The following is a 23337-nucleotide window of genomic DNA, read 5'->3' as shown; positions in this document are numbered from 1 at the left end:
AATCACTAAGTGTCTCTGAACCTGAGGGGCAACTTAACCTCACGGCCCCTGGAGGTCAGTCTTGCAGTCCCCTCAGATGTAGCAGGCCACACCGGGGTCCTCTGTGTGGTCTCTGAGGCTGACGGGTCCAGAGGTGATCCAACCTCCCTGGAGACCGGCTTAGGGCATGGACTGTCCACTGGCTGTGCAGGGGTTCTCTCTGACTGATGCTGTTGGTCCGTAGGGAGAGCCTGTAGGTGTTTCCTATTGCTACGCATCACTGCCCCATTGTCCATCCTGACCAGATAAGACCGCGGTTCCACCGACTTCGCTACCACCTCCGCAGGGGTCTTCCATCCCATTTCTCCATCCAGCTTGACTTGGACGGCCTGTCCTGTGTACAACACCAGAAGAGGGCGGACAGAGTGGCGGCAGTTGTAAATATTCTCATATGACTTTTTAGTTCTGGAGTCTTTTATCTGCACCTGATGGTATCTGATGGGTGTAACTTGCAGTCTCTTTTCAAGTGTGGGGACTGTGGTATGGATCTGCCGTCCCATCATCAGCTGAGCCGGACTGGCCCCTTTTTCCGCGATGGGTGTTGCTCGGTAGCACATTAGGGCCATGTATGGGTCTGGCTGCTTGAGAAGTCGTTTAGCAGTCTGGACTGCTCTTTCGGCAGCCCCATTTGCCGGGGGATAGTGTGGGCTTGAGGTTGTGTGAACAAACCCATACTTCTCACTAAATTCTCCGAACTCGGCCGATGCAAACTGCATGCCATTGTCACTGATGAGCTCCAGTGGTATTCCCCATCTGCTGAATATGCTTTTGAGATGGTTAATGACTTGAAGGCTTGACATGGAGGGTAAATGAGCCATCTCGATGTAGCGGGAATAGCAATCCACTACTATCAGATAATTCTTCCCTTCTAACTCACATAGGTCTGCAGCGATTCTCTGCCAGGGTCCCTCTGGCAGGGGAGTGGTGATGAGCGGCTCCGGCCTGTGTTTCGGTTTATGCTTGATACAGAATTTGCATCTCACCACAGTCTTTTTATCTTGCTGCCGATGCCTGGCCACCAGACAGACATCTTAGCTCTTTCGCGGCACTTGGTCAATCCCTGGTGGCCCTCGTGAATTTGCTTCAGAACGTTGGCTCTCAGCTGTGCTGGAATCACTATTCTGTCCTGGTACAGAACAAGGACAGGTGGTGTCTGGCAGCGTGGAATGCAGAGAAAGACGCAAACCCGGCCGTTCCACGTGGCCAGCCAATCCTTATGCAGGTGGTGACTGTCTGGAAGTCTGAGTCGTTCTGAGTGGCTTCTCTTATCTCTCTAAGCCTGTCTTGTGAAATTGGTTTATTTGTCACCACTGCTTCGATGTACGCCTTGACATGTTGGTCCGTCTCTGACTCTGTGTTGTGGCTCAAGGGACTCCTGGATAGAGTATCAGCCACAATTAACTGTTTACCTGGAACATGCACAGCTGTCACACTGAACCTCATGAGGCGCATCAAAAGTCTCTGGCACAGCACTGGTGCTTTATCCAGATCACATGCATTGATCAGTGGTACTAGCGGTTTGTGATCAGTTTGAAGACAGAAGCTGTCCATTCCTTGTATGTAGTGTGCAAACCGCTCACAAGACCACACTGCCGCCAAGCACTCCTTCTCAATCTGGGAGTATCGTTTCTCTGTCTCAGTTAGGGTGCGTGAGCAGAAAGCAACTGGTTTCAACCCATCGTTGTGCTCCAGCAGCAGTGTAGCTCCTAAGCCAAAGCTACTGGCATCCGCACTGACAACTGTTTGATGGTTGGAGTTATAATAGGCAAGTGCTGGAGCTGATGAAAGCATGACTTTAGCTTTCCGCAGTGCTTGTTCTTGGAGTTCACCCCATGTCCATTCGCTCTCCTTTTTGAGCAGGTCTGTGACTGGGTGTAGTGTGGTTGAGAGGCCTAGCAGAAACTTACCCAGGTAGTTGATGAGCCCAAGCACCTGGCGTAACTCCCCAATGTTGGTTGGACTGGGCATTTCCATGATGGCTCTTACTTTGCATTTATGTCGTCGGCACTGATCCTGTGTCCAAAGTAGCATATCTCTGACCTGTTGAAGCGGTACTTTGCTCTGTTGAGTTTCAACCCGGACTGCCTGATGGTCTCCAAGACTGCATTCAGCCATCAGTTGTGTTCTTCCTCACTTGACCCGTACACCAGAATGTCATCCATCACGACTACAACTCCATTGTGACTCTTGAGCAGGTCTGACATCAGTCTCTGGAAAATTTCAGGAGCTGATGAAATCCCAAATGGCAAGCGTTTGAAGCAGATCCTCCCCAGGGGAGTGATGAAAGTGGTCAGTTTCTGGCTACTGGGGTCGAGGGGAATCTGCCAGAAGCCGCTTGATACATCCATATGGTGTTGCGTTTAGGCACAAAGTGTTCATCAGACTTTGCCATGACGGTCTGGTAGTCAAACTCCGGATTATCTTAGTCTCCGTCGTACACAAACTACTCATAAATCGGCTCAGCCTCTCTCCCCAATGCATGGAGGAGGGAGTTTATCTGTTCTTCACTGCTCTCTTTGTCGAGTTTCGAAGCCACTTGAAACCTGTCGAAACGGCGTCTCCAGACCGCCCATTCCGTCGGCTGGGAAAAGTCAAACTGCTCCGGCGGTCCAAACTTGGCCATCTCCGGTCGGCGTTCAGTCCGCCACTTCTGACACCATGTCACTGTAATCACCAGCCAGTCTTACTTGGTATTAACGCAGTCTTTATTTAGTGAGCTTTGCTTAGCTTAACAGCCGTACCTGAACACATGTCTCAACACAATATTTCTTCCCTCTTCCCCTGGTCTCATCTCAGTGATGTCACACATGCGTCCACTCCAACGTGTTACATTCAAGTACCTTACTACACCCCGTTTGGAAATACTTCGGATTTTGGTCCGTAGACGGCAAAACGCGGAGCCTCGAGACAAAGTTGTATGCAAGCTGTGTAAGCTACAGTTAGCTTACCATTCCACCACTAGCAACATGAGGGCACATCTCAAAAATGTGCACCCAAACGAGCATGCCATGATGTCTGGAACTCCAACTAAACAGCCACGTCTTGACTCATATTTTTCACCGCCCGCCACAAGCTCTTTGTCTGCAAAACGACAAGAGGCATGCACGAAGAAACTTGCTTCATTCATATGCAAGGACATGAGGCCGATCAGTATTGTTAATGGCACGGGATTCAGAGAGTTTTGTCAAGAATTGGAACCGAGGTACTGTACCCCGAAAAATACCTATACAAGTAGTTACGTCTCGTTGTATTAGTTTGTCCTCCTGTTCTTGACATAATGCGCAAATATAGATATTCGAATTAGGGCTGCTCGATTATGGCAAAAATCATAATCACGATTATTTTGATTGATATTCTAATGATTATTAAAGACGATTATTTATTGATTTGAGAAAAAGCATTTAGTGAACTTTGAACTCTGGTATTTCTTTTAACACGATAAGTTTGACCTGAAAAACAAGAAAAATGCAAATAAATAAGAGAAAAATATATCAATAAAATGAATTAAATAATATGTAAAAATAAAAAATAAACACTATCCCGGTGTGGCTCGACCATAGGTCCGTTGTGGTGGCAAAATATAATGCTGTTGACTATTCTCTTGCAACTTTTCCCGCAACATTCGTCATAAAGGGCAGATTCTGCTGATATGGTGACGTGATGGTAACACATGTGTTAATCAGTTTATTGAACCCCGGGTTTATTGAACCCCGGGTCGCTAACGGTGTTGATAGGGCACATGTCTTTGGCAATCATGTATGTGATGGCATCCGTTATTTCTTTATGCCTGTGGGAGCTGGGTGGATATGCGGTGGCATTGTAAAGTGTGTCCTTAATTGAGGACTGTGTGGTGGCGGCAGGAGTCGAGGAGCTTTAATTTTTTGAGTTTTTTTGTTCCTTCACTACTTGGTCACGTATTACTCTGTGTGTGGAGTTTAAATGGTTAAATAAATTGGTCGTGTTCCCTTGATAGTCCCCCCAGGAATCTGCAGAGAAAAAGTTTAAATTCCGCGGAGAGCAATTTTGATTCTGCGGAGAGCAATTCTTGATTCCGCGGCTTGAACGTTAAAATTCCGCAAACATTAAAAAAAACATACTTTCTTTAAAAAAACATACTTTTTTAATGTACTAATTAATTAAGTATTCTCTTATGAAATTAATTGCAATACCAGAACACTGCAAAACATTGTGGAACCTACTTATTACTGGCCCTAGTGCCTCTACCTCCTCATGCAGACGAGGATGTGGACTGTATAGACAGAGGTGCAAAATGTGAGTATGTTATATACTGATGAACAGAGATAAGAATAAGTTCAGCATAATAATAATAGATTATATATACAGGTAGAGTTCTGTTTATACAGAGAGGTATGCACAGAGCTGTGAGCATATGGTAGTTTAGTGAATTTATATAAAATGAATGTCAAAATTAAAAAGCTTATCAACTTAATGCCATTTGATAAATGGAAATGGTTTACTCTATGTTGATGATACACTTGTTTGTTGTATCATTTTAGATTCACTATTCAAATATTGAAGACCACCTGCAGCTGAATCATCAGACCAGGAAGGATGCACCTCAGCTGCTCTGGTTTCCTCAGGTGAGTTTAATGTGTCACTGAATGTTGTATTGATTTATGTGAAAATGACAATATGTTGTGCCATGTCTCATCCAGTCAATGTATTTGCTCTTGTGTGTTCTCTCTATGTTTATGGACCTAAAGACACCAGAGGAGACAGTACAAGAGCATGCTGCTCTTCCTGCCAACCTCACCTGCCTCTAACCACTGAGCCTGGATGTTCAGGTGAGTGCAAGCTGCTCATCTTGATTGAACCACCGATTCCACCCTTGGTGTGTCTCAGGTGTGTGCCTGATGAATGTAAGGAATTTTAGCAATAACTTAACTGTCTTGTTTTATTCATATAAGTTGGCTCAAGGATGTTCTCTCTAAAAAAATATCAGATTATGCTTTATGCAGCAGTCACACAATAGCATTACATTGACATTATATCTATTCTATATCTTATCTTAAATACAAGTAGAGAAAGTGTGCTTCATGTGCCCTCTAGATGCAGCAAACACTGTCAGTTCACCTTCAGCTGATCCTGCTGACTGGCCTCTTCATGTAATAAACCTAATGAGAACAGAGTTAGTTCGGAGAGAGCCATATCATGTACCACCTGATTTTATTTTTCATTTTTGTGTATTTATTATTGAACAGGTTTATTCATTTGCACATATTGTTATGTTATTTGGATTAACTTTGTTTAAATAAATGAGCAATTCTTTGAACATGGTCTTTGGTCTTTTCTCGTGGGGATGGGGTGCTATCAGTAAAGCTCGCCTAGGGCACCAAATGGTCTAGGACCGCCCCCTGGTTATACACTAGTATATCATTCTTTATTCCAAATTGCTAATCCTCTACGAATCCCCTTTTTACTGAATGTATCTGTAATGTAAATACATATTTTCTTTGGTAGTGTTGCAGGAATACAGTTACCTTTTCCTGATTATGCAATCCTGTTACATGTATTCTGGTACTCTGGTACACAAGCCTGCTTATAAAACAATACAAACATATCAAACCGAAGCAATAATATAATGAAAATGAAATTTAAAAAAAAAAGTCCTGTTTAAACTATGTTACTGCACTAGATTGAATGATTATTTAAGCACTAATTCATACTTTGTAAGAAATGTATCAAACAATCACAAATCAGATTGTCTTGTTCAGAGGAGAGTAATCAGAATCATAAACAGAGCTGATTAATGCCAACCAACAAACAGATTATTCATAAATTCACAGGCACACAAATTCAGTGAAGTTGTAGATCTCAAAATAGCATCACTGATGTACAAAGTATACAACAACATTTTGCCAGACTGTATCAAGAGGTTGTTCTGAATAATAAAATGTCAATATGAACTTAGAGGGAACTGTATATTCAAATAAAAAGAGACCAGAACTAATATACAACAAAGATGTGTCTCAGTTTATGGAGTCCATTTGTGGAATGATTTAGAAAGCCTGTAATACACACAATAGATTAAACAAATTATTTTAGCACAAGATGATCAACACAGTATGAACACAGGCGTACATATAATGAGTTTGGGTTTTCTTAAATTTAAGAATGTGTATATTCTTACTTGCTTTCTCTTATTGCCAAGCATAATTTAAAGGCAGCTGATACAAAATAATTCATGTTAAGGGTAGCTTTAATGAGCTATGGACCTTTCCAGTCCTGTTTATTTGTTTTTGTCCATTTGTTTATTTGATTTGTTTATCTGTAAATTGGAGAATGACCGGAGAAACTAAACTAAATCAAGAATAATACAAAGTTGCAAAATACAAAATGACAGGATCAGAAAAATCTTAATCAGAATGACTTCGACTGACTCCTGGCCTTCACTCACTCAGCAGCTTCCTGTAAATGTACCCTCTGAGGTAGGAGGGCTTTTATTTTTAAAGGCCTAGCCGGAAGTGTGTGTTTGCATCAGTGTGTCGCCATTGACGTCAGCCCGTCTCCACTTTCCTGCTCCGGCTCACATCGGTGTACCTGAGGCTGAGTGGACTCCGCGGCAGAGGCCAGCCGCCGCTCACCGTCACACGGAGGGTGACACACGGAGCACCGACAGTCGCCGGCAGATAAGCGTCCAACATACTGAATAGATTATCTGAATATTCCTCCATATCAGCTGAGGACGACGCATTTGGACACCGTGACAGGCTCGGACGGGATGCCTGGGAACGCGATAGAAATCCCCCGGTTGTTTAAATGCAGTCACAGGCCACCGGCGGGATGCTAATTTGGTACATTTAGGACACAGTGAAGCAGAAGTGGGAGGCAAAATGGGATTCCTGCACCAGCTCCATCTCCTGCTGTGGAAGAACATCTCTCTGAAGAGGAGGGGACCGGTAAGACGAGGCGATCCGTGTGTTGACATGTCAGTATGTGAAATGACAGAGAAGTGAGCCGTGATTCGCTCGGTGCTGGTTGAGGAGCAGACGGGCGTCGGTTCAGTCTGCCCCACTTGTCGTCATTCTGGGGCTCATTCCAGCGGCAGCACCTGTCTGCCTGCTAACGTTACCAGCAGACGTTACAATAATACTGCAGTGAGCTTAATTAGAGCACGATGATGATGATGATGATGATGATGGTGATGATGTAAAGGGTGTTGCTGCTATCTGCCTCTTTGTCCACACTGTCAAACAGGTTGTTGTTGTTGGATAAACAACAGTTGTTCGTATTTAGCTTAATGTTGAACATACGCTCAGGAGGAGTTGTCTTCAGGTAATCAGGTTTTTATTCCATCATAACCACAAGCAGCAAAACAGCAGCCTGATTGATTGTGTAACCACGGGATTACAACATGAAATCAAATCATTCATACCTCAACCCCAGACTTAATTCAGTAACATCATGTGTGTCTATTATTTATTAGGACAAACTGAAGACGTGCAGAATTTTGCGTTGAGTCTGATCTGAACACGCCGTAAAAGACAGATATTTTAAAAATGTGATCAAAGTGAAGCAGTGGGGGCTGAAATAGTAGTCCCTAATATTTCCAGAGCCTGAACACTGGATTTTCCATAATGCAATCGGATAGTTTCTTCTCATTACGATGTCCCTGGATGGTGAATGCCTGTAACTTTAGAAAAAAAACAAAAAAAAATATGTATACATGTATGTATATATACATACATGTATGTATATATACATACATGTATGTGTATATATATATATATATATATATATATATATATATATGTATATATATATGTATATATATATTTCAACCTACTTCCTGTGCTTTCAACTACTTTCAGAACTCCTTCAGCTGATTTAATTGGTGTAGTTGCCATTGAGATGATGAGAAGGTCTGCAAGATGCAGCTAAAAGCTCTAGAAAAACCCCAAAGTGAATCAGTTTCTCAGCCTTGCAAGTTATCAGCTGTGGTTCAGGAGGTAGAGTAGTCGCAGGGTTGGTGGTTCGATTCCCTATAGTATACATGTCAAAGTGTCCTTGGGCAAGATACTGAACACCAAATTGCTCCTAGGGGCTGTTCCATCAATGTATGAGTGTGTCTGAGTGGTTGTCGCTCCTGACGACCACTGTATGAATGTGTGTGTGAATGGGTGAATACTGACGTGCATTGTAAAAGGCTTTGAGTGGTTGATAAGACTAGAAAAGCCTTCATTTAAGCCTAGTTTCACATACATATGTGACTTGTGTTCGTAGATCCATAAATATACAGATAAAGCCCCTAGTGTCCAATGCAAAGAAATACATTTCTTTTACATCCACCAGGTTGCACACATAAATAGTCCAGACTACAGTGAACACATAAGGGCCCAAAGCGTCTCTCTCCTCCCTCTGGAACCAGACACGCTGTTTTATTTCCTCATGATGAAGCGCATCAATAAGTGGTTTACAGAGTGTGAGAATCAAAATCCTGGTTGGATATTAGTTTGTTACACCAGACTATCTAAAGTCAGGGTTAGTTTATTGCACATAACGTGTAATCATGCATCAGCTCCATGCCAAGCTGCCGCTGGACAAACCTGTATTTTGTAAGCCTACACACAAGATTTTGGTGCTGTAAATAGCATAGGCTATAAAAAGTAAGCAACACATAAAGTTATCGTCACTGATAAGGAAGAAGCAATTATAATGTAATTATAAAAAATAAAGCTCAACAGTGCGATCACCAGAGCTGCCAGCTGCAGCTGCTATCCAGCCCAGCCGACATGCGCCTGTCTCTGTGAGAGCTTGTTCATCACGTCCAGGTTGAACAATTATTGTGAAACACTAACCAGTGGCGGCTGGTGACTGAAAAAATTGAGGAGGACAGGAGGAAAACCAGTCCACGGTGTCATGTTATTTTATAGCCTACAAGTCAACAACTTATCCCTACTTTCTTATATTTAATGAAAACTAAGCAATAAAACAATGACTTATAAGAATTCTTTAAAAAACATTTTATTAAATGGCTAATACACAAGACAAAAAAAATAACACTGTATAGCCCTTCCGGAATTTGATCCCCAGTCACCTGCTCTATTCACTGTGCTACCACAGCAATCAATGTACATACTTCAGGACAGCACAGGACATCACACACATCACTCATCACAATCGCCCGGTCGTGCCGCTAACGTTACGTCCTCCAGCAGGACGAACGAAACGAAAACTATGAATTATGTTTCTGACTGCTTCGCTCTGATTTCTCCCAACAATTTTTTTCTTTCAGAAATGTGCTTATATTTCCTTTGAAACCGATTCCAATATCGCTGAAAACTCCATATTTCTTGTCCGAGCATGGCGGGCAGTGAAAGCTGTAAAATACCATATTGACCCGAATATAGGACGACCCTGATAATAAGACGACCCCTCTTTTCAAGACTAATCTTCAGAAAAAGACTCTGATATCCAAAATGTGTTTCTCAGTAACAAACTCACACACCTTCCTGTCAATCTCTTGGAAGCGGCCGCTTAGAGGACCACGATAAGCTTTTCTCTTACTGTTAGTGTTTTCAGACGATCTTTTTGGACCCGCCATCTTCGGACGTTACACTCCGTAACTCCATATTTCTTGGCTGGCTGACAGTTGTTTGGCACCTCCGCTGAATCGATCTCATTATCTTAAAATCAGCATCAAAGCTCCGCCTCAGATGTATGTTAACTTGCCACACTTGATCCACTTTGCTCCGTAAAATCACCGCATCTCTCCATTTTTCATCTCCTGTCACTTCTTGTCCGCTGTGATTGACAGATAACCGCAGCCACAGTGTCAGTGACGTCTCTACAATAAGCTGGCGCCCTCTGCCGTTGCGGTCGCGTAGCGACCCAGACAACTATCAGCATGTGTCAACGGTTAGACCCCGATTATAAGACGACCCCATTTTTTCACATAATTTTAATCGAAAAAAAAAAACTCGTACTATATTCGGGTCAATACGGTACATAGAAGTATTTTTTGTTTACAGTTGTATAAACGTGAGAATGAAATTTGGGAACTGTTATTGGACCAACCTGCTGTCAATCTTGTATTCTGGTTGCTGATTGGTAAGGGAGGACGTCCTCCCTTAGCGCGTCATTTTACGTGTGTTAGCCAATCATAGATCAGCATGAAACAATCCTGAATACACTGAGTGAATGGAAGGAGATCCCTCCCACGGAGGACAGAAGCCCTCCGTCCTTCTCTAGCCCCCACCTTCCTGCTCCCTGCTCCTCTCACAGACTGCTCTGTCTCCTCCGTCTGCAGCTGTCGCTGTTCAACCGTTTTAAGTGGATTTTCTTCCAAAGAAGAAACTTTTTTAATGATATAATATATATATAATATTTTATAAATGATACTGAGATTTGGTAATGATTTATTTCAACCAGTTACTCTTTCTTAAAAAAAAAATGGATCTTCCTCTTGCCTCTCAAAAATAGAGGAGGACCAACCTCCTCTGCCTCTATGGACGAGCCTCCTCTGACACTAACAGTATGACTATTTTCATCTTATGTCAAATGCAAACCGCGACAGACAATAAACAAGGCTCAGGATCAATGCACATATAAAAAAGATAACTGCAGTAAATAATGACTCAATGTACAACACTGAATAAAACTTTGTGTAAACTTGTTGACACTCTTCCCCCGCGTTTTTAGCGATAAATGTGCACGGTCCACACCCAATGTATGCGATGAGTGCACAAACAATACACAAGAGATGTTTTTTATTTTATACCATTTGAAACAATTGAAACAAGAAAAGACTAGACTTCCTTGTGTGTGCCTTGACTGTTGGTAAACTCTGTTTTAAAGATGCTTTATAAATAAAGCCAAAATGATTAAGAATGGATTGTTTCACAACAATAACCTAAACTAACAACTCTCAAAAGTAAGTAATTTTTTCAAGGGAGTCTGGGGATATTGCTATTTCTAGTTCAACAGTGTGTTCACACATATCTGCTGCTTATCTTACAGTTCAACACCTGATTAGGATTACAGTTGACCTTTTTGTTCAATTAATGGGCCATCGGCCAACTGGTCTTCAGGTCCACTGAGAGCAAGAGCCTTTGTACAGCAACACTGCAAATGTGAGTTGCGCAACTGTCAACAGCTTAGGAGAATAAATATTGATGGATCACATGGATATTGATGACTTTAAAATTGCATTTAGGGCCTACTTACAGACATTCAAATGATCCTTTACGATAATAACAACGGAAATAAAAAATAAAGAGATTGCCAATGATAGATGGCAACATTAACAGTATTGTATAGCCTGATTCTGCACTCTACTCTAATCGCATTCCATCAGCCCATAATGTAATTTAACACACATAGGTAGTTTAGCCCTAACGTCGGAAGAACAACGACCAATGAATTACAATTTGGTGTATTTGAACAAAATCAACAACAGCTACCACCAGCCATAGTCCTTACAACTTAACTAATGTTTTATCATGAGTTAGATTGTCAAAATTGTAACAATAACAGCTTCAATCCCTGTGGAGCTACCTAAGCATTAGTGATGGTTACATCCATAAGTATGCAGTTACCTTTAGTTCCCTCAAACAATAATGAAGTAATGAAGATACGCATCAGAAGGGATTTAGAAGTGGGTATATGTAATGCCAACTGAAAAATAATTAGTGATATGCTGTATACCTGTACCACTGGCTAAAGTTACACTCTGCCACAGCTAATTAACAGCTATCTCCACACTGCCTTTTAGCTAGGTGTAAACATATACATTAGACTGTATGTTTCAGTTATAGGCTTATACAAATACAAACAGTAACTTTACATTACACATCTTTAGTTAATTTAACTTAGTTCACAGAAGAGCTTTTAACGTTTATTAGCCAAAGCAGTCATAATAATATAGCATTAGACTACATACATCTTTTTCCCGTGCAATCAACCAGCTGAAATGTGGATAGTGCCACTCTGCCATTGATGAGCACATTGTGGTAAAATGGGGTATAAAGTAAATCCTATCATCAGGTTTTTGATGTCATCATCAGGATTCAATCACTCCGCTGCCACCTAGCATCTATAATTATCAAGTGAAGCCCCCCCTTTTTCCACCACGGTGTCACCGCTGTAACGCAGGGGGAAAGGCATCCTCTGAAAGGAGAGACATTTCAGCAGAATAACATTGCCCAGATTGATAATGTGCACTATAAAGGCTAGTTCTTTTTGATTATACAAACTCACTTGACAGTCAACATAAGCAACTGAACTGAAGGAACTTCATTGTACAATTTATTATTATGAATGTAGAATGAGCTTGACTAAGAATCAGGAGGGGGCTAATAATATATCTTGTTATTATTTACTGAGGGAATCTTGAGTGAAGGGGCTAACAATTCTTACATTATATCACATGAAATGAACACGTACAGCACAGAAATGTGTTGCTTTTTTATTCATTAAAAAAAAATCTATTTTTCGTCAACTGGGTGGTTGCCAATTAAGTTTTCACTTTAGCCAATAAAAAAACGACATTCACTGTAAGTCTGGTACTTCATGATGTGAAGCTCAAACCCAGGATTAGTAGCCTGCACACTACAGTGGACTGAACACTAATGACTCAGTAGACCTCCTTGGCAGAGGTCTGCACTCTACTGGGTGCATTTCTCGTAATAGAAATAATTATTGACAAAAATACAGGCTCCAAAATCAGGCAGGCTACAATCTAACGTGCTGACCTAACTCCACAATCATGCCATCTGAGTGGCAACGGTCTATTATTAGCCATAAGAAATCCTAATGCCTGTCAGCTTGTTTATTTTAGTGATGTTTGTGCTCATTTTAAAAGCTGGATCTGTACTGAAGCAGCCTCAATTTTATCACTGCCTCATGCCTTTGCTGGTGTCCTGGTAGAGGGGTTGGTGTGTGTATGGGTTTGTGCTTGTGGGGTGGGGGTGGGGCACTGCTATTTTTAGCCCATCTACCTTCAGACATCAAACTCAGAGGAGTCACGAGAGCTGCATTGGGGAGCCTCTGCAATAATAATAGTAACAGCTGCGTCATTTCTATAGATTTGTAATCATGCTGCCCTGGTTTTGCCTCTGGTCGTGACAGCACTTAGCTGAGATGGCATTAATCAAATGGGTTAATCTCTACTGACAGAGACAAGCTCTTATAGAAATATCATGAAAGATTTCCATTCTTTTGGCCACTTTATATGTGCATTTGAGAGGGAATTATTATAGTGTTTTTTTTAACCTTTACCGACTGCAGATAAAGATTTGTTAAATGCAAAATATGTAGGGCTTTAATCAACCAAAGAAATCCTGGGTTGACCGAAGCCGTGAAATTTGACTAAAAATCGACTAATTGGGGGGGTCTTGGTAGCCTTCCACCTAATTAATTAAAAATAAACATGAAGACTAGTAGTCTATTTGCTTTAGATTAAATCGCTTTTGACCCTATTATTTTGCACTGAAATGTATTACTTAAAATGAATTAATTAATAGACACACTCGAGCATGGCTCTGACAGCGTTTTGCATCACGTGCATCTGCACAATACCCTAGCCCATGTTTTCCGAAAAAATATACTATGTCAACTAGTAATATCAGCACAACAACTGTTGGGAAATAATTAGAAAATTGTTTTTATCATGTTATAATAATTGACAGACACTATCATTTCGCTTTGTGCATGTCCTCGCTGAGACACGAACTATGAACCTAAAACTTTTACTCTTAAACACAAAAGGCAAGTTCACTTTAAGAAAAAATAATTGTTCATATACTTAAAACGCTCACAGCAACCTAATGTAGACAAGTCAGCTTACCGTTTTTTAGGTGATATGCCATGTTTATAGTCGAGCTGTGATATACAAACTGTTGCTTGCAAACTTAGCATTCCACTTTTTTTCCATTTTTATAAAATGCTGCCACACTGCTGATGTCTTTGACGTGGTAGAAAAGGAATGGCTGTAAATGAAACGCTTAAAAGTAAATAAATATTTAACAAAGCACCGGACCGAGGCCTTCTAGTACGTCCTTCAATCTGTTTGTCTGTAGTAGGTTGGGCGACTCCAAAATAGTGAAAACAAGGGGGGTGTTCTGAAGACACACTGTTACCTGTGAACGGGTGCTCTGAAAACACCCCCATTAGCACTTGGTACTTTGCTCCTGATGAAGTCAAATATGCCATATGCAGGACACACAGCATTGGGATGGAGAGGACCCGCTGCGTGTTTGCGCACTTCCATAGCAGCATGTAATTAACACGCCAAAAATCAGAATTTTGGTCGAGCCAGAACGTATCGACCAAAAAATCGACCAGTTGACTAGAAGATTACAGCCCTAAAAATATGGTCAGAGGATTAAACATGATGTATAGTTATAGATTAAACTCTGCAGCAATGTTAAAGTAGTTTAAATGAGCTGCACCAGCCAGGAGACAATTAGCTTAGCTTAGCTTAGCATAAAGACTTGAAGCAGGGGGAACCAGCTCACCTGGCTCCATCCAAAATAAAAAAATAACGCTAACTTACACCTTTAAAGCTCACTTCAGTGATGTTGCTAGGTTTTTACCATTGTGAATGCAGGGACCCACAGGTGCTCATTTGCATGGGTCCCAGGAAAGGTCAGTGGATCCCCAATAAAATGTGTGATTTCTGACAAACTGTAGTGTTGAACTATTGTGTGTTGTGTTTAGTGGTTTATAGTTATAGTCACAGATATATTTGTGAATGTCGAAAATGTATGGGAAATTAAACAAATCCCCAAATGTGAAAACAAAACATTGGCACATCTATGGCTGCTTTGTAGTTGATGAGTTAGTCAATTGGAAAGTACAAAACAGGATAATACATAAGCCGTTTTTATACTGGGCAGTAAGCCGCATATTAGCAGTCCTTTTTGCATTTAGACAGAAGGTGGTAAATTTGGGGTCTGTTTTGGGGTCAATTTGACACCTCGGAGGGTACACTTATTTCCGCCTCCATTGCAATCTAAATCCGAGCATAGATGTGCTGGCAATTGCATGAGATGGGCGGAGGTGTCGATGAAGTGCACTGTTGTGCGAGGGTTTTAAAACCAAGAAGCAGCTGATCACAGCAGTCTGTCCATCACTTCTTCCGTGGACGTCAAGATGAGCGACTGGAAAGCCGCTGAGATCCGCGAGATGCTAGCGTCTCCTCGGTCTCTGTAGCTGTTTGGTTGTGTCCGCTTGTTGTTGTAGCGGCAAGCTACGAACGGTTGCTACTTTCAAAATAAAAGCCCCCCGCTAAGAACCTAGTTCTTAACTCCAGTGTGGTGCAATGTAAAGCTCTTATTTTGAAGACAAATTCGTTGTCACTGTTCACTGCCCAACCCTGTGCTTCACGTCACTTCACGTTTATGCCTACCCCGGTGGCGGCCAAGTGGCTGACAAGACAAGGCAGCACATTGCTGCCTTTACCTTGCAGCAAATTTGCCACCTTTTCTATTTAAAAGAGGTTAAAGAAGCGCACAGGGATAACATCTCAATGAAGAATTATACATGGGACCATACATGTATTTTTATATTAGCTGATGTATCAGTTAAAAAAAGAACTGAATTCATTTGATGGTGGTTAGCTGATGAGAGAAGCTGTAGTTTGGAGGCACTAAGTCCTATCTGGCCTCGGGCCTCACAGCTTTTTGCACTTCAGCTTCACCACTGATACTTGGACCAGCAATGTCTGCCTAGTGTCTCTCATCAGATTTTATTATCAATGAACTGATGTGGATTTTACCTCAGAGCCAGACATGAGGCACTCCAAGATATTGTGTCCATGCTGTGCTGAAAAAATGAAATGGGCTCTGGGAATATATAATATAACAGTATCTGGGTCCAAATATGAGCTCCTTTACTATCTCACTGTTCACTAGTGGACAATTCTGCAATTAGACTCCAGCTGTTGTTGTGGCACCGTTTAATGAGTTAACATGAAAAGTGACATCATGCTTGTCCTTTGATTGGACTGTGTATTAAATACATATTTGCCATGAATTCACCAGGTAAGTGATCTGAAAAACCATGGTAACTATGGCAACCCATGTCAGTGGCAAGTTTGGGGATTTTCCCAAATACATCAGAAAGTAAAAAGAAGTTAAAACAGCTGTGTTGAGTGTTGAGTTGAGCATATCAGCTGTGTAATAACTATCTTCTCCTTCATCATTGGTCAAGCTATTCTTCATTCTGTCTCTACCCGCTCACCTTCATTAAACTGGCTTTAGAAATGACTTTTGCTTTAACTTATTCTGAGTTGATACTGGTGTTACATTGTAATGTCTGTAGAAAGGCGTTCTTCGAGTTCTTCGAGTGCGTTGTGGGGAAGCTCTGTAGAGAATCCGCCGCCACACTCAGGCAGCGACGGACCCCCTCATGGTCCTACGAAGGAGAGGAAAGAAAAGAAGAAACAGGGAGAGAGAAATTGGGTGGGGGGGAGGGGCGCAGAATACAAGAGCGAAGACGAGGAGAGGGTCAGGTGGTTATTTATAGGAAGTTTGGAAGTTGGCACTGTTGAGGTGTGGTCTTGCTCCTGAAACTTCGCCATATAAGCTTCAATTCACTAGCAAGGACCACACCTTCAACAAGATACGTTTAAACGATTTATTATGAAAGAAAGAGAAAACAAAATCTTGAAGATCTTGGTTCTTCGAGTTCTTCGAGTGCATTGTGGGGAAGCTCTGTAGAAAATCCGCTGCCGCCCTTGGGCAGCGATGGACTCCCAAAAACCTCCAATCACTTGAGATGAGATTGTGCGGATCTGAGATCTTTGAGATCTGAACGGATGTAGCGGTGAAACGTTTGGGAGGACCAGCGGCCCATGAGTCGCATGAAGTGTTCTGGGATGCTTTTACGGGAGGCTAAAGTGGCCACTCTGATCCTGAAGGAGTGTCCGGAGTAGTTAACGCGCAAATTACCAGACAACGAGAGCATGTGGCAAAAGTGATGGTGGAACGAGAAACAAGTAGCCATTTGTCCGGATTTGGAGATGAAGACGGCGAGGGCTTAACGAACTGTTAACGAATTGCCGGTTATTGTCTTAGAAAAGAAGCTGATACCCCTAAGGCAGTGGTTCTCAATTATTTTTTGTCATGCCCCCCCTAGAGGACAGAAATGTTTTCGCGCCCCCCCGAATTGAAATACTATTGAGAACCTGCTGATATTTATTTATTTATCTGTATAAACCACTGTATGAGTTGCAGCATTCTGCATACAATCACCTGATTATCAAAATGGTTTCATGCTGTCCTGCCAGAGTTTTTAGGCATAAAACACAAACAGGTCTTTCCTCATTTCCGACCGTGTTCACGGTAAACCCAAGGTCTATGTAGGCATCGTCATATTTCCTGCTGCATAGTTCCCGACCAAGAGATTAGCAGAGGAGCTCGTGTTTGTCTCCTTTTAGAGGTGTCAACACGGAGTGTTTTATTTTGAAAAGTAACCGGATGTTATATTGTTATTTCAACGCTTGATTTCCTGTCTGCGCAGTGCAAAATTCAGCTGAATTGCTGCGTCGTGCTCCGGCATCCGCCAGATAAATAGAAGTCCTGCGTAGCTGTTCTGGAGGGCTTCGGACAGCCAGAGCTGGACAGAGCAGACACGCAGCACAGCGGACCTGGTGGAAGTTAACCCTCTGGGGTCGATTGACGCGCCGGCGCGTCAAAATCACGTGACCAATTTAAGCTGACGTAGCAGCGAAACGGCGCATCTGTGAGACTCCGTTCTGACTTCATGAGTTCGAGCAGCCTTCAAACTATATACCAGTTTTTAAATCGTGTTGATAGGCCAAGTAAAACCGGACATATGATAAATACTGTACGCCACACTTTTTCGTGAATATTGCTGTCACGTTTGATGCGCGTTTGGCGCAGGAAGAAGCGATAAAGACGGGCGATTCACAACGAAAGTGCTTGCAAGAAGGAAATGTTTGAAAAAACAATCATGTGACACCTCTTCCTATTTCCTATTGGTGGAAAAGTGCACCGTCTAAACCAATCAAAACACGGCATTTGGTTGCTAAGGAAGTGGGGAAAGTTGTGGGAGTTGCGGCGGCAAAAGAGAGACAGTAATATTGACGGAGATAGCGATAGTGATATCGAAATTTGTGATATTTAGCGTGTTTTGAGTGTATGGTTAGTGTGTTTTGAGTGTATAATAGTGTGTAGTGTAGTGTGTTTTGTGTGATCAGTGTGTAGTGTAGTCGTCTTTGAGTTTTGTGCGCCAAAACGATGAGGCGACTCCTGAATGTGGAGCGGGCAGTGTAGCTCTTCTTTGAGCTGGATGGAGCTGAAGAAGACGCTGAGCCCGAGTCTGAGCCAGAGAGTGAGGACTCTGACGGAGAAGTGGATGATCCAGCTTGCGTTTTGGATGAGGAGAGAGAGGAAGAGGAGCCTCCGATGTCCACACAGAGCGCTCCTCGCAGGTCTGCGCAGCGGAACGGACGGCGCGGCGCGCCCACGAGGTCCCGATCTCCGCTGGCTCAGGCAGCAGAGACACGCCCTCGCTCTGAGCCCTGGAAGACAGCGGAGGATGCAGACGCTGCCCCAGCAGTGAGCCGTTTTCAGCCAAGGAGAACACCAGGAGTCCAACTAGAGACACTTTCCTCCTACAGCCCAAAAGACCTGTTCATGTTGTTTTTTGCCACTGACACAGTCAGGACAATCTGCAGCAATACAAACAAAAAGGCTGCAGAAAAAAAAGAATTGGGCTGTAAATATCAGTGGACTGACGTGGAGATGGAAGACTTATATAAGTGTTTTGGTCTCCTTGTATACATGTCGTTGGTGTCTCTGCCAAGTCTCCAAGACTACCGGAGACAAAATCACATTTTGTCGGTGCCCCTGCCAGCCAAGGTGATGTCCAGAGACAGGTTCAGATCCATATTATGGAACATTCACCTCAGTGATCCTGAAGAGGATGTAGAGAACGAGAGGAAGAAGGGGACCCCAGGCTATGACAAACTGTTCCGAGTCAGGCCTCTTTATGATGAGATCCTCAGTGCCTGCCAGGCCTATTACCACCCGAGGAGAGAGCTGGCGGTGGACGAAAGGATGGTGGCGACAAAGGCGAAGACTGGCATGACACAATATATGAAGGACAAGCCGACTAAATGGGGGATGAAGCTTTTTGTGTTGGCTGAGTCATGCAGTGGCTACACCCTCAGATTCAAAATATACACTGGCAAGACAAATACTGCGAGTGAGCATGGCCTGTCTTATGATGTGGTCATGAATCTTATCCAGCCATCCTGTCTCGGTACTGGGTACCATATTTATATGGATAATTTCTATAGCAGTCCGAAACTGTTCATGGACCTGGCCAAGATGAAATTTGGAGCGTGTGGAACCTACAGGGAGAGCCGACGGGGATGCCCAAGAGGGAGGGCAAATGCGCTCACGAAAAAATCTGAACGAGGATCAGTGAGGTGGATCAGAGAGGGCCCACTCGTCTTCGTGAAGTGGATGGACACGCGAGAGGTGTCTGTGTGCTCCGCCATCCATCCTGCGTTTTCTGGGGAGACAGCACAGAGAAGGGTGAAGGACAGAGCTGGACGCTGGGCTGCGAGAGAGATTCCCTGTCCCACACCCATCACGGCCTATAATAAGAACATGGGAGGGGTTGACCTGTCAGATCAGCTCATCCAGTATTACTCCACACACCGAAAAACTGCGCGCTGGTACAAAACTGTGATGCTTCATTTCCTGGACATTGCGACCACGAATGCATTCATTTTGCACCGGGAGATGAGCAGTGCCAGGCAGGTGCAGGCCATGACACACAAGGACTTCATGGTGGAGCTGGTGTGTCAGCTGTGTGGCATGGACAAGACAGGCATTCCCCAGAGCAGGACAGCTGATCATGTCCCTGTGCCCATTGACACAGCCCCAGGTCCTGGCCAAAAAGCCACAAAGGGCAGGCTGAGGTGCCAACGCTGCCACCAGCTGGAGAACAAGAGGAGGGACACACCCTGGAGATGTCAGGCCTGTGATGTGCCTCTCTGTCTTGTGCTGGACAGGAACTGTTTTCAAGAGTGGCACAAATAATTTGGTGGCATCCTATTGTGGCACCTGATTGTTTTGTAAATAGATTTTTGTACATTTGTAAAAAACGCCTGAGGAATTGCCTGCATTTTAGTGTAAATAGTTGTATATAACTTAGTTTTTTGCAAATCTTGTACATAAGTTTTGAAGATTACAATTCATATTTGCATTTCAAGTGATGAAAAGGGTTCGTTAAACATGTTTGTGGTTTTCACATTAAAAAATGTAACTTTTTCCTACTCGGATTTTATGATTTTTGGGTGAATTTAGGTCCAGTGTGTTAATATAGTATATCAAAATGAAAAAATAACTGCAAATTCATAAATGTGAGGTTGTGCTGAAAGAAATGACACCACACAAGGCAAGATAAACAGTTTTTAAGGTGAAATATAAAGGTAAAATCAAAAGTAGTCAAAAACGGCCAATTATACCCCAGACCCCAGAGGGTTAACACATGGACTAAAGTGAAAGTGAAACCTATCGGCTCCGCTGGCGTGACAGAGACGTAATGCAGCGGACAAGTATCCAGTGAAAATAGACCTTCACGTCCTGCCCTGCCTCTGACGCCCCCCCCTGACACCATTTGAGAACCACTGCCCTAAGGTAAGCTTGATGATGTGATTTAATTGTCATGGTGGAATGGGCATGAGTACTGAAAGAAGTCACAGTGATGAGATCGAATGACAGACAGGATGTGTTGTATTGGTCCTGAAACTAATGGAAGTTTTTCCAAGCTGTCCAGTAGGAAGAGAGGGTCGAGGGTGATAGGCTGTTGATGATGGAGCTCTGGGAGTCGCTTATCAGGGGTATTAGTGCCGGATTTATGAGTTGAATGTCGACGCCCGACTGGCGTAGGGAAGGTATCTGCGTGAGGTGCCAAGTTTCTGAACTTCTGGCATTCATTAGCGAGCTCCGGGGATGATTCTGCTGCAAACCATCTTCCATTGTAGAAACCCCGAAAACCGGCCTAAGGAGCGGTATTGATGTACAGATGGATGTCGTGCGGGTGAGTCGGTTGGTCGTTGTAAAAGAAAGTGATTCCGTTCCAATTGGTGAGAAGGTTAAGTCACGGACGGATTTCGGCAAGGCTCGAGCTATCCAGGGAGATGGAGGTCAAGAGTGATGGGACGGAAGAAGCGATGGATGGTAGGTTGGAGATAAAGGCTCGCCCTTGGGGGATGATGCGTAAGGCGAAGTCGAGGTGGCTCAGAAGGGACAGAAGTTGACGTTTGGTGCGGCACGGGGCGCAGAAAATGATTCGGTTGAGCTTTCCGACCGGGAATGAAGCCTAAAACTTGTTTGTGTCAAGAGTGATTCCGAGAAACTCGAGGGTTGTTGACGGGCCCTCTGTTTTCTCTGCGACGATGGGACCCCGAGGTCGGAGGAGACTGAAGTCAGGGTAACTAGGCCGGAAGTGGGTGGTGATGAGGTGGGGGGAAATTATGAGAATTCTTCCAAGAATGTACAAGGAATGGAATCCCATGGTTGTTAGACTGGATCCAGCTGAGGGCTTCAGGTGGGGTGTCGAAGAGTTTAGGCTGCTTTGCAACCAAAGGTGAGCTTAACGGCGAAGTAATATGTACCATGTACCACGGATGCTGAAGAAACGGCAGAAGTTGGGGTGAACAGGGAGGACTTTGAAAGCACTGGTGATGTCTGTTTGTGAGAACCGTGACCCTTTCCCGGCGAGTTTGATAAGGCCGATGGCCTGGTTGATGGTGGCGTGAAGGGAGAAGTCCTCACTCGGGATCAAGCTTTTGATGCTGGGGGTGATACTGCTGTGGGGTGCTGAAAGATCGATGATGATGCACTTCTTTCCGGAGTATTTCCTGGTTGCGATACCGAGGAGCTGATGCGGAAGTTAGGAAACAGAGGACGGGCGAACGGTCCGATCATTAAAACTTTCCTTAACTTCCTTAGCGAGCGTGTGGTCGACTGAAGATGGATGATTGTGTGGAAGTCCAGGGTGAAAACCTTCTTCAAGTCCTTTATGAGAAATTAGCTACGGCGAGGTAGGTTGTACGGGCATGCGGGGCGGGCGTGGCCCCCCCCGCAGAAGGAGTAAACGTGGAGGAAGCGGCACTGGGACACGGTGCATCTGGTACTGTTGAAACCGTTGCAAATCGAATGACCTCCTTGGTGCATGACGGGCCTGCCTTTCTTATCTATGCCGTTGATTACAGGAAAGATGACAGAAGGGGCAGAGGGCGCTGGCATCCCGGAGCCAGGAGCCCCGGTTGAAGCGAGGTGCTGTGGTTGCTGGAAGCAGGCGGCAGAGGGCGCTGACATCTTGGTGCCAGGAGCCCCGGTTGAAGCGAGGTGCTGTGGTTGCTGGCAGTAGGCAGTAGGGGTCACTGGCATCCCGGTGCCAGGAACCCCAGCTGCAGCGAGCTGCTGTTGTTGTTGGAAAAAAGCAGTGGGAGGTGCTGGCATCCCGGTGCCAGGAGCCTCGGCTGGAGCGAGCTGCTGTGGTTGTTGGAAAAAAACAGTGGGGGGTGCTGGCATCCCGGTGCCAGGAGCCCCTGCTGAAACAGGCTGCTGTGGTTGCTGGAAGTAGGCAGTAGGTGGCACTGGCATCCCTGTGCCAGGAGCCCCCGCAAAGGTTAGCTGGAACTGGATGGCGGTGGGCGCTGTGGCGTTTGCCCTTGAGGTTGTAGGTTGCTGTAGCTGATGATGATAATCCTGATGGAAGTTGGAGGGTCCTGGAATCCATCTGGGTGCTCCCTCTGGAGTGTAGTGATGACGAGAAGTGGTGGCAGAAACTCTGGAGTTGTTTGATCTGGCAGAGGATCTCTGTCTCTGCTTTTGCTGCTGCTCTTTCTGTTTTCTTTGGGCTGTGTTATTTGATTGTACTGTCCCTTTAACAAGAGCGTCGACGTCACTGCCTGTAGGAGTGTGCGTGATAACGTCACCCTGAAGCGATCTGGTGTTGACGGAACGAGCGGCCATGAGTGTGGAGAAGAGTTTTGCTTTATTGTCCGTTCGGTGAAACGTAATCCCTTTATCCTTTAAAGTCTTTTGGAGTGTGGCTACTTTCCAGTCGGAGATTTTTGAAGATGAATGCTGGAGCGTGGTGACGCTGCGACTGGCGAGTTGTTCAGCCGGTGTTGTCGGAACGATGGTGGGAGGCTGGAGTGATCTTCGGAGGCGAAGAGGTCCGTGATCTCCAGCGACGGCGACGTTCTGTCCGTGAATTTCCTCGTCCTCTCTTAGCTGCTGAAGGAGGTGGGCTGGGAGACACGGAGGATTCGTCAGGCGAGCT

At 44.0% G+C, this 23337-nt stretch overlaps 1 protein-coding gene across 2 annotated transcripts in view; it reads left to right on the top strand.

Annotated features, from left to right (window-relative positions):
• Positions 1-6533: 6533 nt before the first annotated feature.
• abca2 (ATP-binding cassette, sub-family A (ABC1), member 2) overlaps positions 6534-23337 on the top strand; it is a 118102-nt gene continuing 101298 nt past the window's right edge. For both annotated transcript variants that reach the window (XM_030416483.1, XM_030416482.1), the window contains exon 1: positions 6534-6959. In XM_030416483.1, the coding sequence (XP_030272343.1) occupies positions 6894-6959 (66 nt within the window). In that variant the 5' untranslated portion in view covers positions 6534-6893. The remainder of the gene's footprint in view (positions 6960-23337) is intronic.

This window comes from Sparus aurata, chromosome 5 (assembly GCF_900880675.1).
Source record: "Sparus aurata chromosome 5, fSpaAur1.1, whole genome shotgun sequence".
Taxonomy (NCBI): domain Eukaryota; kingdom Metazoa; phylum Chordata; class Actinopteri; order Spariformes; family Sparidae; genus Sparus; species Sparus aurata.
Note: the sequence above shows the minus strand (reverse complement) of the source record. Positions and strands in the feature narration are given on the sequence as shown.